Below are 27,381 nucleotides of genomic sequence, written 5' to 3'. Positions count from 1 at the left end.
GAATAAGCAATATCACACGAGTAGGAGTGCAATATGGCTGTATATCAGACCGTTCTCAGAACTTTGGATAATGTTCTTGCAAGGTTCTCTCAAAGTTATGAACAAAGTTATGAACAAAAGTTCTTCCAGTTATGTTAATAATGTTCTCAAAATGTTAGCACAAAAACATTATAAAACATGGTTCATAAACTGTTTGTTTTTTTCTGAAATGTTTTAGTTAGACGTTCATCTAACATTTTTTAAATGTTATTTGTTTCAGAGAAAATTCAAAAGTAATGTTACCATAATGTTTGCAAAAGTAGGCTAACTATTGGGCGACGCTGGTCATGAGTGTGATGCTGGCCAATAGTGAGCCTACGTTCTGACCATAGACTGTAAAAAAATATGGACGTAGTGTCCGTGACGTCACCCGTAGGTTTCTGAGGAGCGTTTTTAAAGCCTAAAGTGGGCGGGGCCGGCCGTCGCCATCTTGGCAGCGCGTCACCTCTCATCACTCCCGGATAAAATAAAATGGGCAAAGAGGCGGGACGTGGGTGGAGCTGAGGTGCTAATGCTATATGCTACTGGCCTCGCGCTAAAGTGACAGCTGATTAAAGAATAAAAGCCAATAGTTAAAGTTCATGTTTTTGCCCTTCGAAATATTATAATAGTTAAAAGACATAACTAAAAGTGAGACTGTGTATCGTGATGTATTATTATTCTGCTATAAAAATTAATTATTATCATGGAGTAACTTACAATATTGCTCTGAGCTTGTGCGTGACAGTGATTCATGCACATACATGTCAGTCAGCATGGCATCGCACATTAATTTTGTAAAGAGCTTTATTCAGTCTATTTTAAAATTTGATTTTGGCCGCCTCTCAATTTCTCAAATGGGTTAAACCAAAGATATTACCTCAGAAGTTCAAGTAAATGCACTAGAAATCCGCGCTCATTCAAGGGTGTGCATCATGGACGGAGAGAAAGCACTGTCACTTGCAGGATTTCATCTGACGGTACTTTTTATTTAACACTAAAAAGTTAAATAAGCATATCTGTTCTGTGAGAGCAACAGTAGCGCATAACGAGTGTGGTCTCTATATCTATAGACAGTTTTAGCAACGAAATTATCAGACATCCATTATTAGTGCATGCGAGGAAAACAACTGGAAATACAGCGCTGGTTATTCTCTCCATACTCGACAACGACGGAATCCAACGGCGTGGGCGAAGGTATAATGCCTAATGCGTGCATTAAATTGTATGAAATAATCCCGAAAAAAGCACAAACACGGCAGAGATGGCAAGTACAGCAGCTGCTGGAATTAGCTGAGGTGACGTTAACAGATAGCAGACAAACGGCCGCAATCCGCCTGTCACCGCAGTGGCCACGCCCTTAATTATGCAGGCTTAATATAATTTAAACGGATGAGTTGTAAAAAAAATGCACCCCCCTCACAGTTGTCATGAAGGGCAAAATTAGCTATATAGACCAAAACCACTTTTTGCTCCAGGCTGTAAACATGTTTTTTTTCTGCTTTAAAGTTGGGCATTTTAACATGGGGGAGATGCAGATTTGACTCACTTCTGCTGCCAGCCTCAAGTGGTCAGTCGATGAACTGCAGTTTAATTCACTTCCGTCTTGGTTTCGAGAGAGAGAGAGAGAGAGAGAGGGAGGTTACCGCTTGGTTCTGACGTAGCGATGCGCTGTTACACTACGTGAACTCACTCTGAGGCCCACATCGAAGAAAACGAATAGTTGAATAAAGTCGTTATTTTTGGGGGGTTTTGCGCACTAAAGTATTCTCGTCGCTTAAACTTATGGTTGAGCCACTGTAGTCACTTGGACTATTTTAACGATGTTTTTATTTACTTTCTGGGCCGGCAAGTTTCAATAACATAGAAGCCTATGGAGGAGTGAGACAGCTCTCAGATTTATTAAAAAAATTAGTGCTGTCAAACGATGAAAATATTTAATCGCGATTAATCATATTAATGTCATAGTTAACTCGCACATTAATCGCACATTTTTATCTATTCTAAATGTCTCTTGATTTCTTTTTGTCCCATTATTTTTTCTAATTTTAATGCTCTTATCAACGTGGAAAAGTGGATCGGCTTGCTTTGTGCAAATGTTTTTTATTGAAAACAACATTGGCATATACTGTGCCAATGTAACACACAATGTAACACTGTCCATCAATAAAAGGGTGAAAGAAATACTGACGAGGTCCTGATATTGACGAGGGGGCGTAAAATTCGCATCAGCTGTGTGTGTGTGTGTGTGTGTGTGTGTGCTTGGCCATCATCAAGTGGTATTTCAGACTGGTCGTGCTGCGATAATGATAGCTCAGTTCACAACGACAAAACACACAGATCACTTTGGTCTTGTCAATGGAACCATTTGCAACTTTTTAAAAGTAAACTTTCCATTCAGAATCTTATTGGCATCCATTTCGGCGTCTCGCGTTCGTCATCCACTCAAAACGTAACGTTAACCAACTATTTGGTCGGCTCGCAAGCCCAAACAAGTGTGTGCGGCGTGCCTGTTGTTTTGTTTCCGGTCTAGCTAGATCCGCTTGCGCTTTGTTCGATGAAGCAACAAAACGTCCTCGCGCGGCGCAAGCCATTGAAATGAATGGGTTTCATAGCGCAGCGCCGCGCATGCCACATCCTGTTGCAAAAGCATGTGAAAAAAACTACAAAGTTTGCTAGGCCAAAAAGACCTTTAATCGCGATAAAAAAATGAACGCCGTTAATAACGCGTTTAACTGACAGCCCTAAAAAAAATCTAAATTTGTGTTCCGAAGATGAACAAAAGTCTTACAGGGTTGGAACAACATGAGGGTGTGTAATTACTGACAGAATTTTCATTTTTGGGTGAACTATCCCTTTAATGGGAGCATCAGCAAAACATTCTTAGAACATGTTTGTTAGCGAGCGAGGGTATTTGGCACTCATCTAAAAGAGCTGTAAAGGTATAGACTAGAGTGTGGAAGTTGTCCTTGAGTACACCCTACCCGCTCTCCAGTCTCCATAAAGCCACTCTGTGCACTTTCTCCTGCATTTATGCATGAGCGCTTCAGCCTGTCAGCGCTCCCCTATGCTGCCTGAAAAATACTACAGTAACTGAAGTTCTCACTATACAGGCCGGGATGGAGACTGATTGTGAGGATGTCGTCATCTCAAGATTCAACACATTTCTAACCAACCACTAACACCAAATAATTGTCTTCAGCCTCAAACACCAAAAAAAAAAAAATGTTGTCTTGCACATAATATGGAAAAAAACTTCATGTGGCCTTGGAAAAACAGTAACCCTTAATATACTTCATAAAACATGCCTAAAATAAAAGGGAAATTGGTTTCGAAGGCTTGAAGACAAATAAACTTTAGGTTTGTCTGCAGCCGTTTTCAAATGATGTAAAGGAGTGAATTACAAACCCAGAAGCAGAGGTTGCATCAGCCTGATTGCAAAATAATTTACTCCCTCAAAAGGACTCACTTAAAAATGCATCTCCTGCACCCTGACCAGTGCTAAGCTCTATGCAGTCAGCTGTTTGTTAAAGTGAGGCAACAATACACAAATAACAAATTCAGCATCTCAAATCATCAAAAGCATTTGTCAAAATGCGAGCAACCGTTAATTAAAAAGGCTCAGTTCCACTCGAGATGTGGGCACGTGGGCTATGAGACGGAAATTCACTCTGACAGTCGAACGAGAAGCGCAAATAATAGGCTGAGCTTGTTATAGGATAAAAAGATCATTGGATGAGCATGATGAAAGTTGTGTATAAGACCCTTCTTTACAGCCAACAGTATTTTTTACTGTGCATGAGAGTGGCGTGTGCTGAAACCAAGCGTCGGCTGCATCAATTTTTTACCCATGGACTTTCCGATAGTTTGTCTGCAACTGAAAAAAAAACATACAGTTCTTAAATATATTTAACTTTTTTACAGGGGTGTATTTAACGATAGGCAGCGCCCAAACAAAAGTGCTATCAGCACTCAATATAAAATCAGTACAATTAAAGCTTTGGAATGGATTGGCTTTTGCTCAATTATTGATTAATGCTAATTTTGAATGTCAAAACTTAAAACTGCTTGGTAATCCAGTTTCATGGTTTACAGTAATATCTACTAGGAATCCATATATTCAACCCAGGCTCATCGAAACTATGTTGCACACTATATTGGTGACATATCAGTTATCGGGCGTTATTTGTCAATGTTTATGTTCTGTTTTGGTTTTCATTGTGTTCACTTTCTTTGACCCAGTTTTCCCATGTGTTCCTCAATTAATTAACTCGTTAACTCCTTTGTTTCCCCTCAGTTTCAGTCTTTTCCTTGTCCTGTATGGTTTAATGTTTATGTTATTGTGGTTGCTCTATTCCGTGTCTCCTAATAATCTCCTGCGTGTTTCTGTTTTGCATTGGCAATTAAAAGACTATTTTGTTTACTTCCTTGTTGTGTGCTCCTCTACAGTAACCAACCGTTACATTATTACAGATTTTTTTCTATTTTTAATATCAGTACATACCTAATTTCCAAAGTACCTTTAAGGGGCCGTTTACATGACACTGTTTTCAACTAAAAACGGAAAACTTTTTACGTGTTTTTGCCGTACATTTACACGACAACTGCGTTATGGGTAGGGCTGTCACTTTACGTTCGAAAATCGATTGCACAATCGATCGGACCAACCAACACAAGTATCGAAAACGAAAATAGGGAATCGATTTTAAAGGCCTTCTCTCGGAGCGCGTCCAGCTCGTCATGACACGCCCGCAGCGAACGCGCGTCACACAACAACTGCAGGCTTTGACAAACACACTTACAAACTATACTATACTTCACTTCTGCATAATGTGTCTCTTTTTACAACAAAAATGTGAATTCTGCCGGTATTCAGACAGTCTCATGCATACAGATACAGATTCGGCCTACAATCGCCGACGTAGGCGAAATTTGTTTGACATTTCTAATCGTAAACACAGCCATGTTGAAGCCTGCAGTAATGTTTTTCATTGATGTTATGGCAGTCCACTCTACTTATTGTTTTTCGAGAATCTTGCACTCCTGTTTGTCATTGTGCACGAAACTTCATGCCAATAAATCATCAGAAATATTGCTGAGTTGTGCGCGTCTCAAGCGCACTCTTTACGCTCGTCCTAATGCCTGTTAGTTGTCCGTGGATTTGCCTATATTTGGCGCTGAAAATGTAAACGTCTTTAGACATGGAAAATCGATTTTACAATCGATTCAATGAACATTTATGTCTCAAAAATCGATCAGGATTTTTTCACAAAAGTGACAGCCCTAGTTATGGTGGCCTGAAACTGCAAACTTTTGAAAACGGGTTTCAAATGTGAAAACGGTGACGTCATGCGCATGCGTATTACGTGTTCAGTCTATAGGCACGTAGTGTTTCTTCACAAAGTGAAGTCGCCAACTACTGGCCTGGCAGCATAATACAGCGTTTTTAATCGTTTTGACCGTTGTCGTCTGTACACAAAAAACGCGAAGGAAAAATGTTTCTCCTTTTAGTACATTGTTGTTGTGTACTTCTAGGTAAATGACTGCTTTTTTAGGATCGATCTGAAGGTCTTTCAGCTGCGTTCGCAGATCTTACTCTTATAAAAATGACTGCTGACTGAAAAATTATCTTCTTCTCTAATTCCTCCTTCACCACTGAGTGGACCAACAACTGTTGACTATTTTGAACGATCAGTTTACCCAGCTCAGTTTCTGTGAACGGACCTTTGAGTTTTGACTGTGCGTCTACAGAGTACAAACTCTTATTTCAAATGACCAAGAAAATCCAGTTTTCCACGATATGGCTCTTTTAAAGTGTCCCCAGGGTGGGGGGAAATGAGAACTTGGTGTATTGTTTGTGTGAAAACAAACATTTATGAGAAGCTGGCTTCATAAAGGTTTTTGACCCAACATCAACAGCTCAGCTCTTTATTTGAAAAGATTTAACACATCTGCTCTGCAGGCTGTTGTGCGGTCAGCGATCCATCTGCTCGTGCATGTTACAAATGGCTTGCGCGAGACCCGCTGATGGAAACAAGCCCACAGCAGAGCATGTACCCTACGCATCAAGCCAAGTGAACAATCATTTACGCTGAAAAAATGGTCCTGGGCTCACGGTTAAATCAATACATAAACTACCCAGAGGGTCTCCTGTGGAGCTGCTGAAGCGGACAGGCTGTTTAAGTAATGGACATCATGTGAGGTGAAAGCTCTGACTCAGCGTTCTGTCCTCCACCTAGAGGAAGAAAGCGCCTGCTCTTTTCGCCCTCATCATTTCATCTCCTACCTATTTTGCTCAGATTTGATTCGTCATTACTTTGTTCCATTTTTAGCCTTCACTTTCACTCTGACTACTCAGTTCTGTCCATCCGTTTTCATTTTCTCTCTTTCCTCCTTCCCTTTTTTTCCATGCCTCACAATCTATTTTTAATAAGTCAGAACTCATCTTCCCTGCAAACAGGCAGGCTGCGCTGCTAACAGGATCTTGAATGTCACAATGGCAGGGAAAAATCAATCAAGAGCAGATACTGTTCAACACTGTGAGCCACGACACGATAAATGCACATCTCTTACGGTCAGAAATGAACTTTTTTTATTAATATATTAATAAAAATATTTTTTATTATTATAAAAAATATTTGATTCACTGTAATTGATTTTCCGGGGCCTTTTTTACCTTTATGACCGACTTTTTTTTTTTTTTTATGAACCATCTCTAAATTCAATGATTTGTCCATTTATAATTACTTTAGTTGAATCAATTAATTGAATTGTAAAAAATAAATTCGCAGAGCAAATCAAGCTCTGCTAGAATCCATGTGTAATCTAACACAGCAACATAGACCTAACTAGACAGGCCGAGAACAGAATTTGCCTGTTACACTCTTGATTGATCAGTTTGCTACCCAATTGCATTTGGACTGATCATTCACAACATTAAAACCACCGGTCCCCTTCATGCTGCCAAAACAGCTCTGATGCATCATGACATGGTGCCAGATCCCACAGAACACACACTGTAAAAAATAATCCTGTAAAAAAACGGTAAACTACTGGCAGCTGTGATTTCCAGCATCATGCTGTAAAAATACGGTGTGTTACTGTTTTTGAAATTAACATCTAAATACCGTATTGTCAGCTACAGTATAAAACTTTAATTTAACAGCTATATGCTCTAACACAAAAACAGTAACACACCGTATAGTTACGGTATGATGCTGGCAACCACAGCTGCCAGTAGTTTACCGTTTTTTTACAGGATTATTTTTTACAGAGCATTCAGAAGTATTGTGGAGTCCAAGACATCCTTTAAAATACCCATATTATGCTATTTTAAAGGTTCCTAATTTTGTTTTAAAGGTCTCCTACAATAGGTTTACATGCATCCAAGGCCAAAAACCCTTACATTTTCTCAAAATATATACCTCATCACGTCTTTTCTCGCTGTGTCTGAAACGGTTTGATGGTCATATGGCTCAGTCTGTTGTGATTGGTCTACCGCTTACAATGCATGTCAGAAACTAAACGGCCATTACCATATCTGAATTTCAGCTCTTCCTCATCACTTGTATACACAGTGATACAAACAGTAAAGATGGTGTCTGTTTCACTGTATCAATTCCAGCACGAGTCCTCATCTTTTGGGAATGCATGTAAAGAAGATTTGGTTTTGGATTTGGTCTTCTCGACAATTCGACAAACCAAACTCTTCCAGGCCTCAGCTACAACTACAGTGTTTGAGGGTCAAAGTAGACATTGTTTGCGGGCAGCCAATGTCTCAGACAGCAACACAGTGTCGGTTCAGATCCGGGCCACATCTGGTACATGTGGATTCAACACGTACCAGATGTGGGCCGGATCTGGCCCGACACTATGTTGCTGTCTGGGGTAGACCATAGACTGGCATTATGCAAATTTGTTACAAACCTACATAGACAGTAAGACTGGAATTACTGATGACTCGGGCAGTTCAGAATCGGTTCTTTCTTTTGTCAAACAATAACTTGTGCACTTTGATCTTTGAAAATTTCAAACTTCCTGAGCAATGTGTGCAGTGTAGCAGGGTGCATTATCCTGCTGAAAGAGGCCAATGCCATCAGGGAACACCATATTCCCACGCAGTGCAAATAAAGGAATTTATTACATACCATACAGTATTTTAATTGATATAAAGGACAAGCAAAATTCTGTTTAAAATAGTTTTATGAATCATTTCATGTCAACTTAGGGATGCGGCCAAAGCCAAATGCTTTCTTTAGAAAGGCATGAATAATGACTTCTAAATAAATAACAAATTCTACCGAATAATAGGTCAAATATTTGTTAGCCTGATTAGTTAAACAAGCACAAGGATACATATAACGTATGTAAATTACAGGGAAATAGTTAAAAAATGTATATAAAAAAATTATATTGAAATATTTTGGACATTTTTGACACTTTAGTCCTGATCCCTGGTTCATTTGTAAAGCTGATTTCTCACCAGAATATGAAAGACCAGCTTTAAAATTTAAAGGTCACTGACTTTTGTGGAACAATAAAATACATGTTTTGAGTTTTCAATACCAAAAGTCATAATAACTATTTTTTATAATACTTTTTTGGAGTATTTGAATCTCTGGTCTGCCTACTATTAACTGCCATTGTATGGAAAAGATCTGCTCAACTTTTGTTTTTCATTGAATATCCTTTTTCTATGGAAGAACAATGGATTGTGAATGTTGTTTCATTATGAATGCATCACATCACTCACAATTCCCTCTTAGTCCATGCACTGCTAACGTTGTTAATCTCCCTTAATCCAATCCCAGACTGGCAACTCAATCCATCACAGCACACTTTACTGTCCGAGCAGCTGTTTGTTCCAATGTATTGGAGTCTTGGCAACAAACATTATTCTATAACATTTGCCTAAAAACAGAAAGACAAATCTAAAATCCCAGACCCAATGCGGCAATTCAGCTCCTGTGACAAATATTGAAGCTTCTGTATATCGCAAAAGCCAAATTGCTTTCAGGCTGGTCTGCCTGGTAGACTGTAAATCAAGACAGGCACGACTGTGATTAGCCTTGAGCCGCGAAGGACCCAGACAGACGAGCTCTGATCAAAAATGTCTGAATTTAAACCAGTTTATAACTGTTCTGGTTTCTCACATAAAGTTTGAGGTTAGGACTGGACATGAATGATACCTCATAGAAAGGTTTTTAACAGAATTTAACTGAAAATGATTCAGAATTGCAATTTGATTTGAATATAAGGAGCACATTTTTAATTAATTGAATTTCATTTAAACTGAAAGAAATTTATGTACAAAAACAAAGTATGTCAAGACTTTGAATGTTAGCTTGTAAAAGTTTGAAACAACATCTCTTCTCTTCTCTGATGATGTGTTTTTCGGCGCGAAGCCAGGACAACCTGTCACTCACATGAGATCGACCATAGCAAAACACAACCATCCAAACATTTTTTGTTAAAAAAAAAGTTTCACGTACACGAAACAAGTTGTTGTCCTCAAGTTGTTTCAAACCTGTATGAATTTCTTTCTTCTGCTGAACACAAAAGAAGATATTTTGAAGAATGTCGGAAACCAAACAGTTGATGTACCCCATACCCCATAGGTTTGAAACAACTTGAGGGTGAGTAAATGATGACAGAATTCTCCTTTTTAAGTGAACTATTCCTTTAAAATTGAGATGATCATGATTATCCCACGATTCTGTATAGACAACTACACAAAACAACATGTAATTTGCTAGAGGTTCTGACAAAATGTTAATTGTTGCAGTCAATTAAAAACTATTTTAATTATTTTTTTAAAATCGGTTTGAATGAATAGTTCAGTGACTCACTCATAAAGACTTCACTACTGGACGTTCAATACTGGATGAATCAGCATTTTCGAACAAATCTCTTGAATGGATGATTCAATGACAAATACATTTTTAACAGTCACTTGTTGTAATGGTGCAATTGATACAATCTTTATTTGAAGTGTCAAGTTACTTTCAAAAGGTGATTTGCTCTATTTTGATCACTACTGTAGACATCAGTGTTTATTTCCAAACTATAACGTTTTAATCCCAGCATTAATATTAATAACTGTAATACACAGACGTAGACAAGACGAATCAATGTCATTTAAAGATAGGTTGCATGGGTGTTCCAGATTGCGATCTTTTAACGATTAATCGTGCAGCTCTAATTCCTGATAGACAAAATAAAGTCCTGGCCTACATTTTTTCTTGTTCGAGAAGCCGTTTCACTTGGATATGCATCACAACAGTGAAGAAAAGCTCACAACTTCCATTTCATGCCGACTTTAAAGGACAAGTTCTTTTATCGTAAAAAGACTTTTATCGTAGTTTTTGTCCAAGTCAAGTCAAATGGAGTTGGACAAAAACTACGATAAAACCTGTTGGTAGGCATCTTTTTCAGCGATTTTTATGTGAGCATATCAGTGAACACCCCTGACCACTCGGTGAGTTTAACGTCTTTGTAAACTAAAGTTTAATGCATTTTAGGAAGGATTGTTTCTGTGCACCTATGCAACCATTGTGGAGGTGGGGGGGGTTCAACCACAGAAACCGAAATTTCTCGGGACAGCAGCATGTGTCCAAATTTTAATCTTAACCGTTCTATTTAACCAGAAACGATCTTGAAACAGGGCTTTAAGTGTAAAATACCGAACTTGTCCTTTAAGGGCCGATAGTTTCTGCAGTGTGAGATTGAACTGCCAATGCTTTGTACTCAAAAAGAGTTCCTGTTTGTGATGTTTTTAAGCGCCAACCAGGACTCTGATCACAGTTCCTCAACTCTATTGTGGTAACACTCTCTATTATTTACTGTTATCTGTCATGCCAGAATGCCATCCAATCCAAACAGTCGCCATATCTCTGCCACAGATGCTGACACTGAACTCTCCCTCATCCACAATCCTCTCTCTGCTGTTCCCAAAGGAGTCCAAAACCATTTTAATATGTGCCGTGTATTATCAGTGAATAAACCATAGCCAGATTAAATCCCATCAAAAGCTGAACTCACAATGTCATTCGTTCTGTTGCTCTTTATTGCATTCAAGTTCCTGAGGGAACAAAGCCTTGAGATGGTGAGGTCAGTGAGAAGGCCGCTCACGGACAAAACTGTCTGACCTGATAAAGCTGGTCAAAGGCCCTGATTCTCATTATTGACATTTATTTAAGGTTGTCAACTTGTCACACTTGTGTAAGTGAAACTCAAGTCAGCTCAATACTGCTCTACTTTTCTCTACAAAAATCATTCTCATAAGACTACTAAAGAAGGCAGTTTACACCTTGTATTAACCTATTGGTGGACAGGGTTTATGTAAGAGTAAATAGTCCAAATGCATTGAGATATTTTCACTTAGACCATTTTCTGAGGAGTTCAGGGTGTGTTTAATTTGCACAAAAAATTTGGTAAGCAGAAGAGCCTTCTTTAAAAAAAATTATGCATATATATTTTAATGTGACACTTTATTTTCTCACAAGTGGAGAACAGTGACCTCTCTTAGCTGAGCTCTGTTGAATGAATCACCCGAGATGGATGTTAATACCAGTTGTAAACAGGGCTAAAGGAAAAAAAAGTGAATAAATGAGAATGACACTAATTTGCTTCCCCATCCTCTCTGGGGCTGATCTGATAGGGAGTAACTCCTCTCCAGAGCCTTGTTCCACAAACACAACCCTTATATATCTCTACCTTATCACTACAACCTACATGGGAGGATATTTCCATTAGCCAGAGGCTTTGTTGATGCACTGGATGTCTTGACATGAACATGAGAGCTGTGCAGTTCTGCTCATAAGTTTACATATGCCTTGAGGAATCTGCAATTGCAGTTTGATTTTGTATTATATTTTTAATTAGTACAAAAACTGAAAAAATATTATGATATCACTTTTTATTTTAATGGAAAACACATTACAGGCATATGTAAATGTATGAGCAGAACTGTACAGAGAAAGAAGGAAATATCTTAACTATGACCCTGTAAATCTGCAATGAGAAAAACCATGGGTCGTGTGTACTGAGTGACTGGCTTCGATCTGAAGGCTTTCTCCCCTTATGCTGCTCTGCTCTCTGTATAAATGCATGGAGCCGGGGTGTTGCATATCTCTCAGCCTGACAGCTGATCCGCTGGCCCCTGTGTCAGTTTAATATGTGGGTTCTCTCTGCTGGGACCGCCATGCTTCTGCTCTGCTCTGTGCGCAATCTCTCTCTCGCTCTCATTCCTGTACTGAGAGAGAAGAGAGAGGCAGATTGAAAGAGGGAGAGAGAGAAACTAGGCCTCATCCATCATTTCATTAGACAGCAATGTGGTGGCCATGATAAAACTCGCAGCTTCGGTGGTTTGGTTCCAAGGGCTGAGAACCCTTAACAGGTTCAGATGCAGGAAATTACTGCTGCCTTCTCAAGATACAGACTACAAGGAACTCAAGAAAAAAGAGAGACGCAGCATATGTGCTTGTGAGAGAGCGAATGGAAGCTGCGAGGAGCTGTTCTGTGAACTGTGAGCCCTTCCACTAGTGCATTACATTTATATAGCATTCTAGACCAGAGGGTTTCGAAACTAGGGTCCAGGGCTAGGGGGTGCGTTAATGAATATGGCAATGTTAATGTATTTGGTTTAGATCGACTAGATCTGCTACGCATGCTGCTGCTGTTGCAGAGCAAGTGTGGATTTGTTACTGCCATTAGAGGCACAGATGTTCTGCTGTAAACATGTAAGATATTAGCCTGGGTTTCCCCATGCTACCTTGCCGCAGCGCAATTTTATTTACGCTGCTAGGCAGTCTGGATTCCATGGTCCAGATTTTCACCTCATCTAGGGAACCAATCACAGAACGGGGAGGGAGCAGCAAGACGATGACGACGTCTAGCAGTTTTTGTTTATACCTAGGGTTGCAAAATTCTGGGAATTTTCAAAGATGGAAACTTTCCATGGGAATTAATGGCAATTTAAGGGAATTAACAGGAATTTATGGGAATAAACGGGAATAAAGTGGGAATTTTCAAAGTTGAGGGTTGGCTGTTCATAGGGAACTTAAATATAGTTGAGGAAAGTATATTTTAGCATAATCTTGACTAAAACAAACAGATGCCATTCAAATACTCTTGGATATCCATGCCATTCCTCAATCACATGCACATAGAACACCGCTTACTGCATGGCTATTGAGACCACACCCCCTACTGGCACTGTGCATGCCTCCATCACATGTACAGAAGCCCAAAGCACAAGACTATTGAAGGCACACATTTGAGCCTGTGGACTAAACAAAGTGAAGTAAGTTTTGATGATATTATGGGGAAATATATTTATTAAATGTTTAAATTGCAAATATCACATACAAATGTATTCATCTAGTAGCAATGCTGATAAGTTAGATGCTAAATAAGCTAGCATAACTTTATTTATCACATAAGGCAGATGCTAGCTACCTCATGTGGCTGTTTTTCTCTGCCTCCTGCAACATGTTTTCAAGATCATTCCAGTTGTTTAGCTAGCCTTACTATTTATGTCATTGCATTAGTATTCTTACTAGGGTTGGGCCGATGGACGATATCATCGATGTTTAGCCGACATCGCGAATTTCTCCTGAAATACATGAAAGTAAGTGGCCGGTGAACTGAAAATAGAGTTGACTTTATAGTTATTTACACTGTCTCTGATATGAATAAAAAACGTCGTCAAATATCATTTGAATGGGTTGTTATTGCTGCTTCCATAGACACCATTGTGTATTTTACAAACTATAAATGTATTGTTTTGCTATAAATTATATGTATTTAAATGTCTGAAACCTAAAATAAACATTATGTGGAAATATCTGTTGAAAACATTTTGCATGGATGTTTTCTTATGACTTCTGTTTATATTTATGCTTGGATATGATACAATGATCGATTACATTACAATGAATTCCCAGTTAGTTACCCTAAATTCCCATTAATTCCCATTATTCCCATGGAAAGTTATTATACTTTCCAACATTCCCCAGCTTAACTTCCCATGGAAATTTACCGGAAATTTTCCGCCCCTTTGCAACCCTATTTATACCTAAGAATCCAACATGGCAGCAGACGCGAAGTTACCTTTCGATGCAGCCTTACGGCCGTTTCACACCGCAAGCGTGAGCAGCACGTCAGCGTAACTACATCATCACTGCAGCTGCAGACGCGCGAGAGTATTCACACTGGAAGCGTTTGTCCAGTGTCACAGCAGCGGCTCCAAGCGAGCAATTCTTTACAAAGACAACTATACATTTGTTTTTAGAACAATGGTCATTTATAACATTGATAGTCTTGATAGTTTGTTATGGGGAGATGTACAACATTCGCATATAAATGTTAAACAACAAAACAACCCAGAAAATGTCTCCAATCTATTAGATTCAGTCATACTTTCGATATGTTTACAAGACTGCAAACTCAAAAAAAAAAAAAAAAAAAACACACACTCGGGTTTGATTTGGGTTGTGCCTATGTAGCTGTCTGTGTGTTACACTAAAAGAACGTTTATATATAATAATTTTTTTATATAATATTATATTTTATATAATAATTATATAACTTTCACCCAAACTGAATAATTAAAAACAAGTTTTTACTGGGTAGCCTAAATCTTCTATAAATATTTTTGAATCTTGATTTTCTTTTATTTGCCTACTATTATTATATTTAACTACTTTATTTAACTACTACTGTTATTCTGTGCATTTTGGGCACTTTTTGTGTGAAATCATATTTATTTTTGTCGTTTCAAGACCATATTTATTTGGAGTTCGTTGCAAGACCAGCTTACAGCAAACACCGAAACAGATTATTTAAATGTTGAGCAAGCAATCTCATTGGAGGCAGAATCAGCTTGTGGCCAATTAGCTTGTGTCATAATTGTGAGATTGCTTGTAGATTACATGTAAAGAGCCTATAAAGTCTCTATTTTATTTCACATATGGTTTAATTAACTCCTATAGTTAGAAATATGTGATACTGCCTGTGTCATTATTATTATAGCTGTGGTGTAGGCTTCCTCTATTCTCATAGAATTAGAACGATTAGAACTTTATAGTTATGGTTATAGTTATCGTCCTTGGGGGTTTTAGCACATTTTATTGCCTACCAGGAGAAAATTGTCTAAAAAGGACAACTATACTAGCCTGGTCCCACCAGACTCTCGTACATTTAATTTGTACAGGGAGTCTGGCCTCGCTCCATTGACAAGCGGTAACTTCCTTGTAGGCGGGTCCTCTGTTGAAGTTTAAAACTATTGGATCTGCCCAGAGCCACTCTGGTTCTGCCATAACCAATCACTAACGTTTGGTTGTGACGTATGACGACTCAAACTAGCACACGACATCAACGTCATCGTTCTCAGCCACTCCCTCTGTACGCTGATTGGACCGGTGTAAAAAATTGACCAGAGAAAACCAAAGAATACACCACAATCCCAGACGTAGTACTGAAGGAAAATGAAAATTGAGCGGAAGTATGTAGGAGGGCGGAGCCAGGCTACCACTATACAGTTTAAAGTATAAAAAATGTCCATAGCACAAGCAGTGCAGGATGAGTTACCCAACAAATTTGAACACTTAGGGTTAGATGATTTGAAAAACCCTAACTATCCTAGTGCATACAGTATAGCTTTAATATCAGTCCAACATTCAACCTTTACTTCATTACCGCTCTGTCACGTCTCTTTGTGATCACTTAAGCTTTTAACAACTTGAGTGAGCATCACTTCCTGTACACCGTGCTCTTCCAGTACATTTGTCGCTGTCCAACCACTGTAGCCCAGGGTAGAATGACTTCCTCAACAAGAACTAATAACTCAGCCTGTCAACAGCACACTCGTGCCCATGGGGAACTAGGACAGAGAGAAGCTATATTAGTGATTATGAGTCTTTTTTATTTTAAGGCATCAAGGAATCCTAAAGTGATGATGAAAAAGTGTGGATGGATAAAGCCTACCATGAAAACATGATAATCAAAGAGCAAATTTTAGCTGAACAAAGAAAATAGAACATGATCACCTTCAGTCATGATGACACATGTGACCCTTATGTTTAATAAAACCCTTACAAATAAAATGTGATTGATTGAAGTATGCTTGAGCATTCTGTCCTTTTTCTTGTGACATCACATCCTGTTTTTAGAGAATAACACAAGTTTCACCATAAAACAACAGGATCTGAAGCAGGGAGACAAATACAGAGACCATGATAGGGACCTAAGAACTCTATAATGCAGCACAGAAAACATGAGAGAGTATTTTCAAAAGAACTATGCGGGCAGTAACCAAGAAGATCAGGTTTTGCTGATTCAATAGTGAGGAATGTATTGAATGTCAAATTTATCAAGGAACACAGACAGCATGTTTAACATCTGACATCAAAACACTGACTTTTTTAGAACTTATAAACATTGACATTTTCATGCTTAAAGCTAGACGCTTTAAGACAAAGCTATATTTCATTCAAGGTATAAATTTTAATCAGTTCATGCATTCCTTGGGAACTGAACCAATGACCTTGATATTGCTAACATGCTCTATTATTTGAGTGACAGAAACACTACTTTTATCCTCATGTAAAATCAGACATACACTTGATGGGGAACGCTTATCAAGCCAACTTGTTTTACAGTTAGGGATGGGTCACAGTGTTTAACTCGTTGGCTAATAAACGATCAGTCCAATTGAGGCTCATTGTCTCATTGTGTTTTTTCGAGTGTCCCACCATAAGTGTTGCATTTCTAAGATGACATGTGATAAAATATTCCAACAATACAACATATACATCAAGACCCCTTTCAGTTTAGTTCAATTTTTCTATTTGTTTTAAAATGCTTGAATGTGTCTTACTCTTAAATAAGGTGAACCGAAAACCAGTCAAACTCTACAGGGATTCTTTAAGAGCAATTAGCTGACTAATTGTTCAGGTCACCTACAAAAAATTGATTTTGAAAAAAAAAAAAAAGTGTTTGCACCGCTAAAGAAATGTTAGCATTCAAGAGTCCTAAAGCCCAAAACTGGGCTTTAGGACTCATGTCTGTAGCACTAAGTTGTTCAGTTAGCTAGCTATAAACATGTGTAAGAAAGTTTGGTACTTTATTATACAGTGTCCTTGTTACAAGTATTACATACTTGCTGTAGTAATAACAGTAAATGATACTGTTCCTAACCCTTTAGTAAGTACATGCAGTTAATATTACGCAGTACTTAATTACACTGTAACAAGGACACCTTACAATAAAGTGTAACCGAAAGTTGACAGATAGCTGACCCGAATGAGAATAACGACTGTAGAAGAAGAACACCCCTTGTGGTAATGCTGAGAATACAGCACATACTTGCACTGCATTATGACATTTGCATTGATTTCAATGATGCATGAAATCAAGTTTGCGTAGCTAGAATGTCTGAGACCTAAGACCAGAAACATTGACATTTTTAAGCATTCATGTAGCACAGAGTTCTTGTGACATCAAGTATGTTTTGTGCTTTAGGACAGCTAGAGCTACTACACTTATCAAACAAAGAATGACGAGAACAAACCAGTTCATACGTAAATCGAATCATTATCAGTTACAGTAGTTGGTTTAACCATTTAACATTCACATCACCTCTTTGGAAAACTGCAGTACCATTAGTTACAAAACTCCATCAAAATTTCATGTTGTGAACCTAAACACAAGCCACATGAGCCTTAGCCATCTACAGAGAAAGGGGACACTGGGCACGCTGAGAAACATGTGTGTGCGTCCGTATATGGGAAATATGTGACGGGAGTCTTAAAATAAATGGAATAATCTGCACACCAATGAGTCGAGGCAGGACATGATGAAAAAGTACTGTATTCATGTCTTGATGGCCGAGTGGGCACAACACTTAACATGGGACCACCCAAACCTGAGAGAGGCAGCCACCCATGCATGACAACAGCCTCTGTCAGCAAATCTGTGTGAAGGAGAGAGAAAGAGAGATAGATCTCTTCTTTGAGAGATAATCCAGTGCTAATTGCATGAAAAACGAATGTGATTGAGCCAGTAAAGCATCTCAGTATAGAAAATAACTTGACATAAAGGACATTTCCTACCAATGTACCAGCAAATCTGCAAGCTTGATTGCTTATTTTTAGGGGTCTTAAGCACAGAAGGTGCAGGAACCCTATTGAATTTTTACTGTTTTGTCAACTATTCTGGACATCGCGGGAAATCTGGAGCTTCAGCTGCAAAACAAAGCGGACAATTTTGACTTTTTCTCCTTGGCTCTGGACGAGAGCTGTGATGACCACGACACAGCCCAGTTACTTATCTTTGTACGTGGGATAACGAAAGACTTGGAGATGACGGAGGAGCTGGCAGCTATGCGGTCAATGAAAGGGACTAATTTATCCATGGACAAACTGGGACTAAAATGGCACAAACTGACAGGTGTTACAACCGATGGTTGTCCAAAACTGACAACGAAAAATGTCAGACTTTTGAAGCAGATGCAAGATAAAGTGACTGAAATAAACCCAGAACAGAAATTGATATTTTTGCATTGCATTATTCATCAGGAGGTGTTGTGCAAGTCAACCATGTTATTGATGTTGTAACTAAAATAGTTAACTTCATCAGGGCAAGAGCACTGAATCATAGACAGGTTGTTGCACGTTTGGAGGAGTATGAAAGTGAACATAGGCTACCACACAACTGTCAGATGGCTCAGCCTGGGCAAGGTGCTTAAAAGAGTATGGGACTTGAGAGCAGAAATTCAGGAGTTTTGTGAGATGAAATGCAGGGACACCCCAGAGCTCTCAGATGCAGACTGGATGGCAGATCTGGCTTTTGCTGTTGATGTGACTGCATTAATGAATGAACTAAATACTAAGCTGCAAGGTAAGGGCCTCTTTGTACATAAAATGTACAGCTTAGTGACGGCTTTCATGAGAAAGTTTAAGTTTCTTTCAAGCCAATTGGAGGGCAACGTTCTTACCAGCCCGTTCTCATCCTTTGGCGTCATACATCTGACGCTTAGGACATTTCGTTGAAATCTTACGCACATGGCATCCTTTAGCATCAATATGAGACGCAGAACCCAAGACGTCATACAGGTGACGCTCGTCTAAATCCAACGCACATGGCATCGTTTAGCGTGAATATGAGACGCAGATCCCAAGGCGTCATAACCGTACCCTACCCCAGACCTAAACCTACCCATAACAGTGCGTGTTATATTGACGCTAAAGGATGCCATGTGCGTAAGATTTCGACGAAATGTCATATGGCGTCACCTATATGACGCCAAAGGATGAGAATGCGTTGTTCTTAACCACATGCCAACACTGAAAGAAGTCACACCATCAGCTGATCACCTCCGCAGGTACATCCATGTTAGGGGCCCTGCATGGTGAGTTTTCAAGGCGTATATTGCGAGTTGTCTCTTTTAATACATAGAATAAAATGTATATATTATCCATAAAATCTCACATTATATTAGACAAATACATGGCAGTTGTATTACTCTATTGCCTACATGAGCTGTTGGTGCTTAGACCCAATAATATAATAATAATGTATTTCATAATCCTCATTAACAGAGCTTTTTTTGATTAAAAAAAAATTAAATGTGCAGAGACAATTAAATGTGCAGTGTCAATAATGACAAAAGGTTTTCAAAACACCCTCCTGCCACTGGTCAGACAAACAGCCCTTCCCCAAACCCCAAACTTCAGATTCAGAAGCCGATCAAACACTCAAAAGTCAATGCTGGAAGCAGAACAGAGCCACAGTTAACGCTCTTGGGGAGTCAGTCTACCAATGGTTTATTTACAGTTGTCTCAGCACTTTAAACTGGGAGAAGAGAAAGTATTTTAACACTGAAAACATTATTATGCAAATGAACTTTAAAGACGAGCATTTTATAGCTTACTCAGAAACAATCAAACTCTTCATCTCCAAAACAACAAAGATGGCAAGGCTAACAATGCTCATAAATAAATGATTCAGCAGCAGTTGTGTACACTCAGTTATGCATGTACTGAAGCATTTAGCAGAAGCCACGCACACATCACTGCCAAACAATACTCCCAAATCCATTCCTTTCTTTCCCTCTGTAATACCTTGCATATGGGCAGAACAATCTTTATCCTCCACCCTTCAAATTCCACTAGAAAAATCAAAGAAATGCAATTTATTAATATCTCCTTTCAAATGCTAATGTTTCATCCATACATAAATCATAAGACACAAGATGGCTTGTGCTCCAGAGAAAACAGAGAGAGAGAGAGAGAGAGAGAGAGAGAGAGAGAGAGAGAGAGAGAGAGAGAGAGAGAGAGAGAGAGAGAGAGAGAGAGAGAGAGAGAGAGAGAGAGAGAGAGAGAGAGAGAGAGAGAGAGAGAGAGAGAGCTTTAGGGTATTAAGGGAACAAGAGGAAGACTTCTGTGTTCTGTATGACCTGAAATGGAAAAGGTCTAAACAAAGCAACACAGAACCTGAACTACTTTTCTATGGACTATATATATGTCTGTCTGAGAAAACTGAAATAAAATTATTAATTTATTAATTTATTCATGTATTAATTAAAATTTAATACTTTGAAAATGTATTTTTAAGGCTAGGGTGGGATGTAGTGCATTAGATTAAAGGGATACTTCACCGCTGGCAAAATGGGCTTAAAAAAAACAAAAAAACTTGGCTGCCTATATTGTAGAAAGACAAAAAAATAATAATCAGTGCTACCTGACGAGTAAACGGAGACAAAAGGATGCCAAATAGTCAAATAGGTAGGAAAACTTCAACACCCATAATGCACTGGGCATGTTGCCATCCAAGGCCACTCCCACCAGTCTACTCAGGATACGCTTCATCAGTCAAATACCGCCTTGTTTTAGTAGGAAATACTCTTAGCAAACTTTTAGGATACAAAGAATCGTAAACTCAGAGAGAATGCCACGGAAAATCTGAAAAAACTCTGTTTGTAGTCAACTATGTTTGTTTTAGGCCAAACAGAGGAGCGAAAAAAACTGCCATTCTGTTTGTTCCACCAATTTTAGTGATAAACCTACTCTTACAATAACTGTTCTGTTGAACCATCTGTTTGTGGCTGCTTTGCTGACAAATAAACGTGAATTTCTCAGTCCAGGTAACACGGAGAAAGAGTAAACATTGCTCATTTATACTGACTACTAACACTGTAACAATACGAAGCAGGTTGAAAAACTGTAAACTTTAGTTTAAAAACATTCAATGGAATGCATTTAAAAATATATATTGTATAAAGATATAAAATCAATTTGCTTTTGAAAGAAACAGATGAGTTTATTTGAAAATATCTGACTTTTTACTTAGGATTTCTGTAAATCTGAGCACAGTTTGTTGCGATCTCTGTTGAACGTCTACGGCTCTGCAGTATTTTTAGCTGTTCAGGAGCATCTACTGAGAAATTATAGAGATATCATATGTGATTTTTTTCTTCTAAACAACGCAACTTTTGTCTTAGGCCATGGTCAGACTTCCAGCAAAAATCAGATTTTTTGCATATCCAGATTTTATCGAAATGGGTTTTGAAAGTCCGCACAGCAAAAAAAAAAAAAAAAAAAAACGTAAAATCAGATTATTTTTTTTTCAAATCTGATTCAAACCACATATGGAAGTGGTTTGAAATGTGATTCCAATCAGATTTTTACAGATGCGTCTCAGTCTGGACGCTCTGGCTGCTCAAATCGGATTTCAAACTGTCGTATGTGTAGAGAACGTCAAAACTAGTGACGAAAATGCCGGAAGTATTAATACAGTGTTCAAATGGTATGTCCAAGGAAAGGACATACCATTCTGAGTTCTGCACCGCAACTCGACAGGGCGCTTTTTTGAGAAAAATCTGTTTTGCCTGCAGTCTGAACATAGCTTTAATGTCCTAAGAAATTTGATCCTCTCTGAAAATCATTAAAAATGTATGAATTATTGACTAGAATACAACAGGTCTAAAGACCCCCTCATATAATTGAATATTGAGCAACACATTATTTTACTGGAGTAAAAAGAAATGTAAAAAGAAGTACATCAAGACACAACCTCAATGAAAGGGTGTCCTCTTTTTGCCATCCCTTTTAGCAGTTCATAATATCTGACACATTTCATAACAACTTATGTATTATTCTGTTCAATTAACAAAATGCACACAGAGCTGCCATTTTAGTTCAGATGCATTTCACACATAAATCTCCATTATGTCAGGAGCTGTCAATATGAGCCCACTTTCCACATCCATCACAATAAATCCCACATTTCCCACTAATGCAAAACAAACTATTCTACTATACTGGTGTTTATGAAAGAGTGGCAGTTTTTGTTGTCAGGTAGTGTTTAAAGAGAAAATTACAATTAGAAAATTAAGGAGAATTCTATCTGATTCATTAAGAATTCAACGCTGCTTAAATGCCGAAATGCCAGTGGTGAAAGGTCAAATATGGGTCAAGTTTAAAGTCCCCCTGTAGTCAATAATTTTATCCCTTAAAGGGATACTCCACTTTTTTTGGAAATAGGCTCATTTTACAACTCCCCCAGAGTTAAACTGTTGAGTTTTACCGTTTTTGAATCCATTCAGCCGATCTCCAGTTCTGGCGGTACCACTTTTAGCATAGCTTAGCATACATCATTGAAGTGGACAAGACCATTAGCATTTCTATGCTATTTAAAACTTGACTCTTCTTTAGTTACATCGTGCACTAAGACCGACGGAAAATGTAAAGTTGCGATTTTCTAGGCTGATATGGCTAGGAACTATACTCTCATTCCTGCGTAATAATCAAGAAACTTCACTGCCGTACCATGAGAGCAGCAGGCGTAATGATATGACGCAGCGCCTGAAAATAGGCTACCTTCCGTCAACACAAAGGAACTATTTTCAGGCGCTGCGTCATATCATTACGCCTGCTGGAAAAATATCGAAACTCTTTGGTCATTTTTTTTTAGAAATGCTAATGGTCTTGTCCACTCCAATGATGTATGCTAAGCTATGCTAAAAGTGGTACCGCCAGAACCGGAGATCGGCTGAATGGATTCAAAAACGGTAAAACTCAACAGTTTAACTCTGGGGGAGTTGTAAAATGAGTCTATTTCCAAAAAAAGTGGAGTATCCCTTTAAAACTTATATTTGATCACCAAAATGAAATATTTAAAAGTTTTTTTTCCTTAAAGGTGCCCTAGAATGTTTTTTTTTTTTTTTTTATAATGTTTCCTGGGTTACCCTTATAATGTTAGTATGTTTTTTAGATAAAAAATAATCATAATTTAGAAATAAATGGCATTTTTCCTAGCCTACTGCTATACGTTTTTACTATAACAGCTATCGAGATAAACGAATCGTGAGATGTTTTTAAAGTATTTAGATCTATTCCCATCACATAAAATGTTGCCGTGATGAGCATTGAGCAGATGACAGTGTGTTGATCGCGAGAATGAAGATCTTATCATTGCAAAGCAGTTTCTGCACTCTCTCTGCTTTCACCAATGCAAACACGATGATGTAAATACAGTAAGAGCTTCGTTGTGCAGTAACGTGCGTCATTGATTTCATAACGAGTTTGGCAAGTGTCCAGATAAACTCGCGCTGTGTGGAAAGATTGTTCTTTGATCGCTTTCTGTATATAATTTGTTCACAATTTAAATACGATTATTTTCATCCTACTAAAAGAAACGATGTGAAGCTGATATTTTAGTCACTGGCTTGACTTACTGATGCATAAACAGTATTGAACGATTTTGAGAGAAAGATTACCTGTCTGAACTTGAACAATCAGAAAGTGTTGCTTGGTAGCTCGATCCGAGGCCAGCTCTGTATTGGCCCAAGTTGAGGAAACAGTCGTCGATGAAATGTTTGGAAATTTCCAGAGAAAATAAAATTAACCCATTGTTTCTTCAGAGGCTCAGATGAAGGAACTAAAAAATACTTTTGTGTTCATGTGTACATCCACACTGAGCAACTGCCATGCTTCGGCTGCGCAGTTCCGCCTGGCATTGAACATGGGCTGGCATTATGCAAATATTTGGAGGCGTACATATTAATGATCCCGACTATTGCGTCACAGTCGGTATTGTGTGGAGAACCGACCGTTTTTCAGGGGTGTTTTTCATAAACGTAAATTAAATGAGAACGCGAAAACAGTCCAGTTTGAGATTCACTCTATGTCATGTCCATGTACTGAACTCTTGTTATTTGACTATACCAAGGTAAATTCAATTTTGAATTATAGGTCACCTTTAAAAATTTGTTTTCTATGAATATACAAATTAGCCCCACCTCCACTCACTCACACCAGCTCAAATATCCACTCATTGACATGATTGGTTACAGGGTAGTTTGTGACGTCAGACATAAAAACAACACTAAAAGCTTGATTTTCACCACAGGGGGACTTTAACACTTTCTTTCTGAAGAGTTGTTTTAAAAAAAAAGTTTTATGAAATGTGTTCGTTTCAGCATTCTGACAGTGTGACAAAGCCTTTTTCCAATATCAAAAAACAATGTATTTATAGTGTATTTTGACTGAAAATGGGTCAAAATGAACCAAAGGTAATAGAAAAGTTAACCGTGTGAAACAAAAGATGCAACTTTTAAGCATTTTATATAATCCAGAGAGTAATATGATATGTTTGCTATTATAATGGTCACATTAGGTGCACTGCAGCACTGGGTGAGGTGAAAAGACAGATGTTCCCCAAGGACAAATCAGCTATGAGTTATTGAGGACAGTCCGATGAAGTCTGATAAACACATACTCATGTCTGACTAACCTTTCAGGAAATCATGAGCCTCTATTGGCACAATCCCATTGCTTAAGTCATGGCTTTTTTCAAGTGACCCCATTTTAGACACTGGATAATTTGTAAAGGTTACAAGGTTGTAAACTGCAAAAGGAAATTTCAACAGGCTGTGTAAAACTATGTTTTTATTCTTGCCAGTAGGACTGATCAGCATTTACTGGGCTGGTCCCATTTCTACTCTTGCTTTATGGGCTTTGAATTATTGAAAATGACTGCTGCACTTTGCTGCTAAGAATAGATCTGTATATGTCAAATGAGTGAAAACTACCATGGTCCTGCACTGAGATAAGCAACATTTGCCCTTTTATTTCCCATCATGAAGAGGGATTGTGCCAGAAGTCATCTATGCCATGTGATTATATATTTTAATATGTTGTTAGTATAGCACCTTTCACAATCCATGTTGTTTCAAAGAAACATAATAAAGCAATATAATGGTGATTATTCAATTAAGGCACTTTTGACTATACTTGCACTTCTGAAATCTTTTAAAATGAAACTTCTTCACACTCGTGTTTTTTCTCTTTAAAACATTCATTAAATGTCCTACAATATCTGATCATAGACTTGAACAACCAATTTATAGGTATAATATAGCTTGGAGTAATGTGGGATGATGTGGATACTTGATATACTGTGATGACAATTTTATCACTTTTTGGAGAAAAACTTGGACTTTTGGAATAATGACACTATAGTTATGACACATGATTTAAAAAAAGTTTACACTTTATTTAAGGTGACATTGTTACATTGTACTTACTCAAATAAGTACTGAGTAATATTAATTAACTACACGTACTTACTGAGTTAGGGTTTGGTTTAGGGTAGTTGTAATTATGCATAATTTACTGTTATTGTAAGTACATTTAGCAACATGTAACTACGTCACCTTAAAATAAAGTGTTACCAAAAAAAGCTCAAAATGACATTTCTGATGTTTAAACTGTCACAATACCAATATAGGGGTACATAATATCAAGGTTGAAAAAAAGTGGAAAGTTGAAATTCGCCCATTTTTTTAACACTTTTTATGAATTAGAAAAAAGATTAATGTATACCCTTTCAACACTTTAAAAAATAGGGAAGACATTAAAGTAATAAAAACTTTGGTTATGCTTTATTTTAAGGTGTCCTTGACTCCTTGTTACAGTGTAATTAATTAAGTACTATATTAGCTGTCTAATATTAATTAACTACGTGCTATGTACTTACTATGGTTAGGATTAGGGTTTTTTGTAGGGTTAGTTGCATTTAATTATGCATACCGGTAATTTATTACTATAGTAACTACATGTAACGTGTAACAAGGACACTGTTTTTTTATGCTTTTTTAAAAAACTTTTTATGTTTTAACCTATTCTTTAAAACTAAAAATGTCTTAATAGAAGCATAATTTCGTTGAAATCAGCACAGAAAAGTTCCCCATGATTGTTGCTTCTTGTGCACGAGCAATACAAACTGATGTTGAAGTAGTTCTGCATATCAGGCTGCGTTTGATTCAAAAGTTGCAGTATCCTCAACATTTATAGCAAATACCGTTTTAGGTTAGTATTTTTCTCATATGTTAACCATATATCCATATCCAGCCTACCTGCCAAGAACTTGAAGGAATCTCTTGAAATTTCCCCAGCCCGCCGAAGGTGTAACATCTGTACATATGATCCTGAGACTCGGAGCAGTGCCACAGGAGCCCGAAACTCACGGAGTCCTTGTTTTTCAGGAGGTCCTTCACTATCCATGCGGGAGAGATGAAACTGAAACTGCAAATCGCGACCAGGGAGGAGGACAGGAGCACCCAAAAACACCCGACACAGCTGAACATCCTCACGGCACCGTGGGGTAACGAGACCGGAGACAGATCGATTTCCAGCCCTTTCCAATTCCGATCAAACAGCGCGTGCATCTGGAGCGCGCTCACTGACTGTGTGACATCAGATGAGCACCGATAATCACATAAACAAACACATGAGTTACCGATACGTTGAGAGTGCCACTGAGAGACAAATCAGATGCACCAGTGAACTAGTGAGCATACACAACTTTTCGGCTAAATGTAATTCCAGCACGATCCAGTTTAATACAGAAGATATTCCAGTTAATTCATCTGACTGAGAGGAGGCAGGTGGAGGACAAAAGACAACAGTCACACCCAGAGCTCAAGCACTCTGAGCAGCCACAGCAGGTGCTCGATCACTATGTAGATCTGAATCCTATCCGCTTGAATTAATCACAGCCCACATATAACCATCATCATCATCATCATCATCATCTTCCTCTCGACACTGAGTCGCAGCTCGTGCGCTGCAGGAGTGAGAGCTCAAACTTACTGCGCTGCAAGCCTGTCACAGTCACATGGATGTGGGCGTCACCGCCACTGCGAAGGTGTTCAGACGAGTTTTTGATTCATGAAGACCTGAATCCAATACCTTTTTTTGTTAAAACCTGAAGTGTATGATGCCATCATAATAGTTTTCCTGCCTGCGTTTCGCCAGCCTAACTTCAATATACTCGCACCAATAAAGGCAAATTATTAAA

General features: G+C 38.3%; 1 protein-coding gene across 1 annotated transcript in view; it reads right to left on the bottom strand.

The window, feature by feature from the left end:
* The window catches only part of LOC130082479 (LHFPL tetraspan subfamily member 7 protein), a 171,188-nt gene extending 144,022 nt beyond the window's left edge, over nt 1-27,166 (bottom strand). The window contains exon 1 of the mRNA XM_056247330.1: nt 26,438-27,166. Within this exon, the coding sequence (XP_056103305.1) occupies nt 26,438-26,749 (312 nt within the window). The 5' untranslated portion in view covers nt 26,750-27,166. The remainder of the gene's footprint in view (nt 1-26,437) is intronic.
* Between the last annotated feature and the right edge of the window lie 215 nt (nt 27,167-27,381).

This window comes from Rhinichthys klamathensis, unplaced genomic scaffold (genome assembly GCF_029890125.1).
Source record: "Rhinichthys klamathensis goyatoka isolate OS25496 unplaced genomic scaffold, OSU_Roscu_1.1 h1tg000046l_1, whole genome shotgun sequence".
Taxonomy (NCBI): Eukaryota; Metazoa; Chordata; class Actinopteri; order Cypriniformes; family Leuciscidae; genus Rhinichthys; species Rhinichthys klamathensis.
This window is presented reverse-complemented; position numbering and strand designations above follow the sequence as displayed.